The sequence below is a fragment of the Sinohyriopsis cumingii genome, chromosome 7, assembly GCF_028554795.1.
Source record: "Sinohyriopsis cumingii isolate HCF-2022 chromosome 7, ASM2855479v2, whole genome shotgun sequence".
Lineage (NCBI taxonomy): Eukaryota > Metazoa > Mollusca > Bivalvia > Unionida > Unionidae > Sinohyriopsis > Sinohyriopsis cumingii.
Window position 1 is genome coordinate 33,018,815 of NC_142967.1, and position 12,198 is coordinate 33,031,012.

The 12,198-nt window shown below is 36.3% G+C and overlaps 1 protein-coding gene across 2 annotated transcripts in view; it reads left to right on the plus strand.

Annotated features, from left to right (window-relative positions):
• Positions 1 to 6,335: 6,335 nt before the first annotated feature.
• LOC149794988 (insulin-degrading enzyme-like) overlaps positions 6,336 to 12,198 on the plus strand; it is a 151,224-nt gene continuing 145,361 nt past the window's right edge. For both annotated transcript variants that reach the window (XM_089964649.1, XM_089964650.1), the window contains exon 1: positions 6,336 to 6,548. In XM_089964649.1, the coding sequence (XP_089820775.1) occupies positions 6,469 to 6,548 (80 nt within the window). In that variant the 5' untranslated portion in view covers positions 6,336 to 6,468. The remainder of the gene's footprint in view (positions 6,549 to 12,198) is intronic.

Genomic DNA, 12,198 nt, shown 5'->3' on the forward strand with positions numbered 1-12,198 from the left:
ACTATATACAGGATTTGTTTTAGTCCAAATCCCCTCAACATAGTTGTCTTTAGAAAAGCAGAATTCAGTAATCTTTTGGAGAGAGAGAGAGAGAGAGAGAGAGAGAGAGCAATATATGATCTTAACCTGCAGCTTGTGTAAGTGAAAACATGAATATTTACTGCTCAGAATTGTTCAGTTATTCTACTGACTGCATTAGAGGTCATTCCAAAAAATGGCAGCCACCAATAAACAATCACCATTGCACAGATTTAACTGACTAACTATATGCAACCACTCCTATGGTCTAAGTGGTTAGAGCGGGAGGTCGCGGGTTGGAACCCAGGCAGAATCATACCAAAGACTTATAAAAATATTACTTGCAGCACCCTCTCTTGGAGCTCAGCATTAAGAGGTTAGTGTTAGGACTGGTCGGCCTGGTGTCTGGAAAATGTGACTGGGTGGGTCATGATCCTACATGTCTGCCACATGATGCCCAAGTGCTGTACTAATATAATTTATGTTTGGCTTTGGACAGAGACATGGAAATCCCAGTTACAGGGTTACATTATTTGTCTCCCCACGAGGTTCTGTCGGGGTGGGGTGGGGGGGTCCTTGTCTTGGTGCAAACTCCGACACAATTAATATATCTCTAGCAATGTTTCCAAATTATATTAAAATAACCCTGCCCGAATCCGCCCGGGATGGTCGTGGGTTCGAACCCCGGCCGAGTCATACCAAACACCTATAAATAAATAAAAAATGGTATTAACGGCTGCCTCGCTAGGCGTTCAGCATTAAGAGGTTAGTATAAGGACTGGTCCATGAACGGGTTTGGGGGTGGCAAGTGGGGCGACCGCCCCAGGCCCCGCTCTTGAGGGGACCCCACACTTCAAGCCTTTGGTAGTCCTTTTGAGTTTGTCAAGCTATATTCTCCGGTAAATTGGAAACCCTGATACAGGCCGCACGTAATGCACGCAAAGTTGCGAAGTCAACTTAGTCAACTTCGTAACGCCAAATCGCGAAAGTTTATCTAGTCTAGACATAATCAGTGTTTGCAGTAGCATACCAATCGAAATACCGATACTCTGGCCCCGCGCGGTGATGGTCGGCCCTAGGCCCCGCGTACTCCTAACGCCGCCTCTGGACTGGTCGGCCTGGTGTCAGGATAATGTGACTGGGTGGGACAACATGCTACATGTCCGTGGCATGATGCCCCACTGCTAAACATCATTTGCCACATTGCAGGCATCGTAGCGATATGACTGGAAAACTGTTAAAGCTACGTTAAAAATCCACATCACACACACACACACACACACACACACGCTGCACTTTTGCAATATAATTAGCAGATTCAAGACAGTATTCATCTGGTACTATTATTGCCTCTCACTCTATATAAAGGTCATAGGGTTTTGCACTCTTTATGAAAATATGAATAATTATTTAAGTTGACTCTTGCTATATATGCTGCTCTTAGTAAAGAAACAAAATATTCAAGAAAAAAGTTATAATTGTTAAGTCTTGCATGAATTGCGCAATGGCCGTCTCGAGCAACATGCTTTTGGGTAAAAGTGCATAAACGAATACGTTAATGAAGACAATAGGATGATATGTCGACCCTAATTACACAAGTTCTACACATGAGAAAACAGAAACATAACATTAGATATTAATACTGTATTGTCCCATTAAATAGATGGATGTCATAAGAAAATAGCAATAAATAATATCTTTTATACGGTTAAATTTTAACTTTCATCAGTTCTAATCTGGAAAACGTTCTATGGTCAATTAATTTAACTGCAAATATGTGGATCTTCTGACCATTAATTGGCCAAACCCGTTTTACCTACACCGCTATAATTAAAGCAGTTTTGATGTCATCTGCCAATTTACTGAATATAATACCATTCTGAACAAAAATGCTGACTTTAATTAACTATGCAGTCTTTGGCTACATGGAAGTGTTGTTATTTGTATTAATATAAAAATATTTATTCATAAATCAATTTTAACGAGTTCCATGTGTTTTAAAATTAAATATTTTCAAATGTTTCAAAGGTTACAATGAAAATTAGCTGGTTTACTGGTTCGAAGCTTTACTCAAAAGACAACAATTCAACGATAACAGTAGCTACAAATTAATGATAATAGTCGAGTACGTTATACTATTAATTTACTCATCAATAACTCTTTACACAGGGAAACATGATTTGCAAGAGAAATCAATAACTACATTGGGCCAGTTTATATGCGTTATTTTTTTTACAGTGTTGATAGTGACATGATTTCTGAAAAGTTTACTCTTATATTTTTTATCGAAACATTGGAAAGTTCGTTTGGTTATAAAATCTAAATGCGATAGCTCATACATATTTTGTTCTGAATTTGGCTAGAAATTTGCTAATAACAATCTGATATAAATTTAAAAGCCGAAAATCAACCTTTTACATTTTGTTACTATGCTTGCGAAAACAGGTATGTGTATTTTGTTGTTTTTCTTTTCTAAGGTCCCAGTCAGCTTGGCGCAACGGCCGAACCAGCTTGTAATTTGGTCTGAAATCAGCTACGGTCCGAATCAGCAGGCTCGGCTTTAGGGCAAGGGGAACGAGGCAACCGCCTTGGGCCCCGCGCTGCTGACTATACATTTATAAAAAATATTTTTTTTACTGTGGTGAGACTGAACGCTGGCAACGCTTAACAACAATACTGACAGTCAATTTGCCAAGTGAATGTGATACAGCAACAGGTTGCATACACTGTTTACAGCGAAAGGCTCATCACTAACAAACTTTCAATTAGAAGGATGCTAAAATATTTTAATTATTAACATCCTTTTTGAGTTGTCAGATATTCAAATAAATTTTAAAAAAACGTGATTATTGCTTTCATAGTAAAATGCTAGTTTTAAGAGCCTGATTTGCATTTTGTGCTCATTAACCCATTTAATTTCGATTTCGCATTATTTTAATACATATGGTATTGCCAATACCGTATTGATAGGAAATCAACTCCGCAATGCAATTTTTCTGGTTGGGGTCACGCTTATCGCTTGCTGCCTTGGGCACCGCACATCCTAGGGCCGCTCCTGCAAATCCGCCAGGATTCCTTTAATCAGAATGACATTGACAGCCTATATTTATAGATTTCAGCATTATTTAATAACACTGCTTCAAAAGTTTTGTAATAACTATTAGCAATCCAGTTTGTAATAATAATAACAAATGATAGTTTGGAACTATGTACGAAATGGTCTGCAGAAAATATCACCGTTCTATACATAGGAATAACTAACCACAAACAAATTATGTCCATTCTGATTTGAGTTTATACGGATCAAGCAGTATCTTGTAATATTTAATGGCATTTAACTTTTGCATATAGCGAGCACGCGCTTCTTTTCGTAATAACATTTGCATTACAAGAGTTTATCTCGTTCTTTCTTTTTCAAGTGGTTCTGCTAGTCCTACACGTAAGACATAGCACATGTTGATTTTGTTTGGGTTCTATGTCTTACTATCCAAATAGCGGCCTTGTATAGCATGTTCCGATGTCGTTGACATCGGAATGAGTAATCAAAGTTTCAGGAACATCAAACACACTTGGCATCCTATATCGACACTCTTCCACTAATGTATGTGTAATTAATATACTTACTGTGCTGTCTTTATTCTGGCGGAATGAAAATATGATACTAGCAAATAGATGCATTTTCACGTTCCGTTGACATACATTTGAATTTGTTGCAATGCGACAGTAGTCGATGTATGCCGAAGTAAGTTCAAGTAGGTGCATGTTGGGGATAAGTTTCTTTAACGAAACGAACCGTTGCTTACAGTTCTAATAGTCATAATATATTTTTATTCGTTTCGTTAAAGATTAATATTTGAACTTATCCCGATTTCGGCATTCCCAGCTTTCATCGCTTTCCAGCCAACTGAAATGTAGGCCAACGAAACCTGAAAATAGGTCCATTTCTTTTGTGAGAATTTGAATTTATTAGAGAAAAGACACCGGTGTAAGTAAAGTCTGACTAAAACATTTTGACTTTCCTTTTCGAAAAGCGTCGTTATTTTAGTTGTCGGTTGTTTGAAATATTCCTGAAAATTTGACTTTCGTAACGATGTTAGTCGACATCAAAACACGCTACACAGCGTCGTTAGTTAGGCTGTACGACCTTGACGCACACAACATAAATATTAGCATCAGGTCTTCCATGTAGGACTAGTGGTTCTGCCAACTGGAGCTCTGCTAGCTACGATGTCGTAGCCTCAGCTTGATTTGTCCACGAGGTAGGAGTAAGGGTACTAATATTAGTACTAGAGCTCTGCAGGACACACGATACTAACTGTATGGAAAAATGGGAACCAGTATAAAATAGGGCAGATATGAGTTTGGCTGGCCAGGATTGGTTGATAATGTAAGTTTCATTTTTTTTTTATACAGGAAAAAGAATCTTTTGAGAGCTTATCCTAGTTATAACTGAACAAAAATAGAGACATTGTTTTATTTATGGAATTTCAGTCTTTTAACAGTCTTGAGTTTGGAACACTCATTACTGAAATTAGTACCTGACTCTTTGGTGAGGAATTGAACATCTTTCAAACACATGCAGGTCCAAAAAATGCCGCGGCTCGAATCCTTTTCTCTACACAGAAGCTGTCACCCAAGTTTTATCTATACTGATAAATATAGGTTTGATCATGAGTACTCAGAAATTTAAAGTTGTTGAATTTTAATATCATGATGTTTGCATACAGGAACAGCCTTAGCAAATGGGGCCCCGATTTGGTTCATCCCCCTCGCCATTCACGCGCGGGGCCCCTGTGAGCATGACATTTAAAAATAAACTTTTAAACAAGTTTTATATTATATTCAACTTAACATTTTCTTCTATTGGTTTGAAATTACTTTCTCTCTATAGATATAATTTTAAAAAATTGCTAACGCGCGGGGCCCCTGCGAGCGCGGGGCTTGGATGGGCAAAATCAGTCCAATCGGCCTAAGGCAGGTCCCGTTTGCATAGGTTTGCTATGGGAACTGAATTAGGACCGGGAGTATTGCACACGCTTACTTGTGACGACATACGGTTATTCTACGATGATTCTAAACTGAACATCATTCGACCTCTTTTGTTAAAATCATAAAATGACCTCGGAAGACATTGTATGAATACACATCAATTTGCTCCGTTAGTGAATCGCATCTGGCGAAGTGCACCTCATAATGTTACGACAGCAACATCTTAGAATGATCCGATTGTTATTTACTTTCCTTCCGCCGTCATACTGTTCCTGTTGATCGAAAGTAGTTCAGAATATGGGGGCAGGTGCCAGTTTTTATTTAAAAATTTAATGCCGCAATCAGCGACATAGTATAAAAAAAATCATAAACAATCACATACACAAGTGAGGTCAAAAAGGTCCATATTTTTGGATACCTATATTAAAATAAAGCATAAGAACATTATCCACTTGACCAAAGAAGTCAATGGCAGTTCATAGCAGAAGAAGTTTATGCAACCCAATCCCAAATTTCTACCTGCAATTTTCATATCTGAAGGTCATTTTTGACACCATGTGATGCTCCCAGTGCAAAAAACAAGCTCTTTTCCTAGATGACAATTCTGCAAAACAGTGTATGTACTAAACAGGCTGATGCAATTGAAAATAGTTGTCATCCAAGTCGTTTATGAGATATTCTACTTGCTCCAAACCCATGTGTTTACTGCAATGGCAGACTTGCCCGTCTTCCTATCCGACTATTGATATTTCACTATCAACATACTGCAGAGTAACTATGAAAGGTGTACATGCCTGACATCAATTTTAAGAACAACACAAGCCCGAAACATCTAGTTCACAAATATATCCATATCTTTAATTAGTAAACAATAATAGCTGAAAAAGTCACACCATAGCCTTAACCATCGGGATTTTAATATACATTCCTCGTATAATATATATATATATATATATATATATATATATATATATATATATATATATATAGTCTTAAGAGTAATTTTCCTTAGGCCAGTGCTTGGAGTAATGCTACATCACTCCCTTATATAAATAAAAACCATAGCCTTAAGTTAAGAAATTTGCCAGGAGCCAATTTACGAAAGTGGACCCCGCCACCTATACCGGTTGTCAATGGCAACGAATCGCATGAGGTTTTTTTTTCCTCTACTTGACAGAAAATTCTCAAGATATTCCGATTGCTATTTTCGGAAGCTTGTGTACGGCTAAAAGGAGCGAATCATAATAAAACAACGCGAGAGGTATAGCTTGAGCGAGATCAGACTATTTTACATATTGTTACCATCATTAGCGGAAAGGCCCGAGAGTATTCCGGTTTCCCGTCATAGGCGGAATGTCTTAGCCTGTTCCGATTGACAACTGGTCAATGATACATCACATGTCTTGATTCAGCGGTCACAATTAAGTGGACAACCTCAGTCTCTTGTTGTGACGAAATTGGATGATTTTAAAACACATAAAGCAACTATTAAGTAGCAAATTATTCGTTAAATCTTGTCCTAAGAAATCACATCTTGCAAGGTATGCCAACAGTAAGGTTCAGCTTATATAGAAGGCTCCATACTTCGTAGTATGCCACTGTAAAGTGACATTTGTCAAAACAGTCATGTTTCCTTTAATACTAATAAGTTTCATTGGTTGTGTAAACTTATTTATGTACAAAAAATCATTAAAGGTTACCCCCAATGATACCAGTAAGTAATTTATATTCACCCATATGTGTCTGGAAATGCCAATGGCTAATTAATTTTTCAGCAAAGGACCCCTCTACCCACAAGTTGTTCAAAGTTTACATGTTTTTCCCAGATGTACATGTCGGCTTATACACATCAGATTGTGTGAAAAGGCACTGAACAAATTAGAAACAAAAAATGTACACGTGTAACTACAGAGAATGTCCATTACATATATGATGTCACTGATTGGTTCATTTAGGAGAATACATCTTTATAGTAAGATTGATTTAAACAACAGTTCATCATTAGGTCTGTTGAGCCGATATAACTTGAAATGAGCACAGTTTAAAAAAACTATAAAATGCAATTAATTCTCACTGCTTATTTGCCTATTTTATTGAGAAATAACATAGTTACAAACTCACTAATCATGAAAAAAGTGCAGTGCAGTACAAATGTGTGTCTATATATCTATCCATCTATCTGTCTATTCTCTTGAGAAATTCTCAGAATGTTATTGTTTTTCTTAGATGTATTTAGTATATCGCATGATAAAAATTTAATGATAACACTAAAATACATTTTAATATTGTTACAGATTAGTAACTCTTAGCATGATATTTATTTGATAAATATTATGTGACAAAAACACAATTTGCATCAGAAATCAATTAAAGTCAGTGGTGAATTTATGTACACTACTGTTCGATAGTGTTGAATGTTGGCTATACTGGTCTGATGTATGAATAGTTTCAAGATGTTTTTCAAAGATATTGAAGTTCTAAATGCACTCTGTTTCAATCTGACTTGTCATTAGACCAGTTTAACCAAATGAAGACCATCTGATCTGCCTCCCTGATCTTTGTTTTTCATGGCTCATGTTAAATCCAGGGATTTTTTACATTTGTTCCTGAAATATTGAACATGTGGAAGAAAAGTTAATTTATGGTCAAAAATAAGGCCTAAGAATTTGCTCCTCATCACAGAAGGCTTTGGATTGGATTGGTTTTTTCAGAAGAACAACACAAGTTGCTTATGTAGTGCTGAGGCAACTGGTGTAAAGTGCCCAAGAACACACCACAGGAGATGGCCCAGGCTGCTCCATTGGTAGGATTCAAACCCATACCCATTTGTTTGTGTGTCTGGCAAGCAAACCACTGAGCCACAGTGGCTCTGCTACAAGAGAAATAAGGCAACCATCACAATAGAACTTTTGATCATCATGAATGCAGTGTCGTCAGAAGAAATTCATAGTTAAAGTAAATGAGAGTATGGTCATATATGTGCATTTACTGATATTCATCGTTCTAAAATTAAATAATAATATTGTTTAATCTGTCTTTTCAGTCCTGATTGTTGAATGCTTTGCACCATAAACACTATCAAAGCATTTCCAGAAAAAATTATTGATCACTTTGTACTTGTACAATGGTGACCAGGTAGGAAACTGAATCAAGAAAATCAAGAAAAGGATGTTGGGTCTATAATAAACATAACAGGATAGATGAGTTTTTCCAGTCTGTTTAGCTTTCATTGTGACATAACAGCAGGCGACATTCAATCCTGTTTGAACTGGACCGTGTCCATAAATGTCCACATACTTTCACGTTAATTTTGTCATATGTATTTCGTGGGGGATATAAATAATGACCTTCCAGGAATATGGATGTATGAGGATCGAAATAAAGAGAATAATCACCATGTAAAGGTATAATCAGATTTTTTAAAATGACACCCATTACTGAAATAGTTGTATTGAACAAGTGCATTACATGAATGACTTTTACTATAGCGTTTTTGAATTAAAAATTTGAATCGGTATTCTTTTGCCCATTTCTAAACTTTGTTTATGCTAATCTGTGGTTTAAAGTATGTACACTCTTCGATTTGTAGCAAATCACAAAGTCAACATATAATGAACAGCGATATTATGGATTAAGACATTTCACTATATTGTTGATTTTTTTTATGTTGAGCTGAATGACTGACACTTTGCTGCCCTGAGGTACACCAATCACCTGAGGACAGCTTTCAGAAAGGATGCTGCCAGCCTTAATCTGAAGTTTCTGTCAGTAAAGAAAATGGAGATAAAATTAAGTTGGCAGCCCAATAGAACTAGCTTGAAAAGGTCATTGGTTATGCCATACATCCATGTGGTGTCATAAGCTTTTTTTCCAAGTTGAAAAATGTATGAAAGTTTCTCAAGTATTTGCTTAAAGCCTGACAAGGTGGTCTAGTGTGCTTCTCTGGCATCTGGATCCACATTGATCAGCTGATATTAGTTTCTTAAATTCTACATGCCAGAGCAGTCTATCATTTATCATCCTTCCCATGGTTTTTTCATAAAAAGCTTGTTAAGAACATTGGAAGATAGTTGGAATGGTCATTTGGTTCCTTTTCCTATTTAGTACTGCAGGGCTCGAATTTAACACAAATTTCTTTGTAGCCAAAAGGACTAGTATATTGAGAAATTTACTAGTCCTGCTAAATCTTTACTAGTCCTGTTCACAAAACAATGTCACACATCTTTCATGTACATTTACCGATTCAATTTTAAAGTTTGAACAACCCGCAAAAAAACTGGATGTTTTCTGTGTGTTTGTTTTTGTGAATTGCGTACACCAGTTAACACCACACAACATTACATTTCTCGTCATAATTCAGCCATTCCCTGTCTTTTGTCCATTTCTTCTGAAATTTTCCATTACGCTTTTCCCTATCATAAGAATTATTCTTCATCATTATCATTCAACTTTTGCTTTTTCTTCCGGTGGCTGAACACCTATCAAATGCCACATTTTGCCTGTCTTATAAGGAGGGAATTGTGCCTTGTTTTGAAATATGAGATGTTATAGTATAGCTGATGTGAATTATTTAAAGCAAGAAAAGGAATTGCACATTGTCCTTTATATAAGAAAATCAGAGCAAGAAACACGTTTCAAAACACGTGTCTTTGCCCCCTCCCACAATTAAATGGCCTCTCCCTAACAAAGACTTAACTTCAGCGGATGTTCTGCATGATCAGAGCAGTGGCTATTGTAAACACTGTTATAAAATATTAGCATCAGAAGATAGTGTTAGTTTCAGCTTGGAAAAAGTTTGTTCCCATCAAACAAAGCCATCTGGCACTCGGCGTGTTGTATTTAACAGCTCCAATTATGGTATCATAAGTCGTAAGTTTGGTAATTGTTCCTAATTAATCGAACCTCAATTTATTGTTGAAACTAATAATAAGGCAGAAAATTTTCAAATCTTAGATGCCCATGCTCAGAGATTTTAATTCCCAACAAATGTACGGCATTCTGCTTGGATATCTCCATGTGTATTCAATTATTTGTTCATTCTTGTAAGGGAAAAATATAAAAACTATTCTTATCATCATAGAAAAAGTAGTTTTATGGAAAAGATGTGTCAATAACATAATCATAATAAATTGATCTAATTCTTATAATTATTTCGATGGAAATGTAAAATATGTAGTTTCCTGTTTGTGACTGTTGGAGCATTTGGGTAGCAAGCAACAAAAAAAAAGAACCTTAAACAAAAAAAACGTGCAAACTAATTTCTTTGAATAGTTTTTGCTGTGTTCTTTTGTGTGGTATACCGCTTTGTAGTTTGTTACTGTGGTCGAGTGAATAAAGTGTGATACCACATCATTTTTTCATTTAATTCGTTATCAGATTAATTAGGATCAATTTACCAAACTTCTGATGTTAATGATGGGACCATAATTTGCGCTGGTAAGTGAAATGCACAAAATCGGATGGATTCTTGTTATAGAAACGCACCTTTCCAAGGCAGAAATTGACTTCATCTTCTCATGCTAATATTTTATGACTGTATTTACAATGGCCACCGCTTTGATTCTACAGAGCATCGGCTAAGTCAAGTCTTTATTAGGGAATGGCATAAAGAAAAGCTGACTATTGATAATCAAAACTTAATAGCCCATTGGACTATTAACATTATGAAAGTTACTAGTCCGACAGGAAATCTGCTAGCCTCGGGTTAGCGGACTACCACTAATTTCGAGTCCTGTACTGGTATTGCCATTGCTTCTTGCCAAGATTGTGGGAAGTCACAGTTTAATAAATTTTATTGCAATGTTTAGTGGTTAGTTAGAGCCATGTCTAGTAAGTTTTTAAGGAGTTTATGGTGGGAATCATCTGGTCTTGCCAAAGTGGCATTGGTGCCATCCAGTGCCGTGTAACTCGCTGAGAGTGAAAGGTTTATTATAATGTTTTGTAATATCAGATTTGAAATTTTGAAGAACCTTTTCTCTCAAGTTTTTCACACAATGAAAGTTTTCAGAATAATTCTCTAGTGAAGAGTTCTTCGATAATGTTTTGGCCAATATATTTGAGATTTTCTGGTATAGTTGTGACCATTTCACCATATATCTTCAAATGTTTGATGCCGGTGGTATCTTGTTGCCAATGATTTTTCATACTATATGCTGTACTGATGTAATAGAGTAGTAAAAGTTCAACCTAGAGACATACAGTGTGATGAGTTCTAGCTTGGTATAATTAGTATTTATTTTTATTTCTGACCCTCTCACACCTCGCAAATGTGAGCATTGTTGCAGCTAAAACTGAGTGAACAACTATAGCCAACTAGCATTGGTATGGGAAGGTAATGGGAAGATTTTTGTTTGCATAGTATATAGATGGGAAAGATTTGCTGAATTTGAGAGGTAGTGGAGCTTTGTCCTAACATTAATGTGAAAAGGTAATTATTCTCACAAAACATATGTTACTAAAATATGTCATTTTTCTCAAATATCTTGTCAGAAAAATAATATCTCTCTTGTGTAGTAGTACATCCACCTTTGCTAGCCAAGGTTTCTGATATGTTGACCCTATCTACATCTTGGCGGATCGAGCAGCTATTTTAGTGCTTTGTCCTAGCAATATCTATTGGATTCCATGAGTGGCCTCCCTTAGTATGTAATGCCAACTAACCAGTAGTGTGTAACATCAGTGCATTTTACATCCGCTGAAAATGTTAGAAGCAATTGACTTCTAAAGGATAATAACAGCAGAAGTATGACTACGTACAAGAGAGAAGCCATTACAGGTGTATTTGAGTGAAAGGTATTTGTAGAAACACTGATGGGCAATGGAAAATTGCTTATTTATGAGTCTATTCAAGTTGTGTGCTCCCCTTGTCTTGATCATGTAGGAACAGTTAAAATTTGAACTACTTCCTTTTAATTGGATGTGGTGGCTTGCTCAATCCACCAAGCTGTAAATGGGCTTAACATTTTGCAGCCTGGGTTAACAAAGTTGTAGTACACCTGGCATGTTTCTTGCCAGTTGGAAGTGAGCTAGGTAAACTAGCTTGCAGTATATCCTCACTTGGAAATAAAGGATGCTTACATGTTTATGTTTTGGTGTTTTCTTTTACGAAACAAATAATACTGGTTGCAGTTCTGATGTTGTTTCTTCACTTGTTATATATATATATATATATATATATATATATATATATAT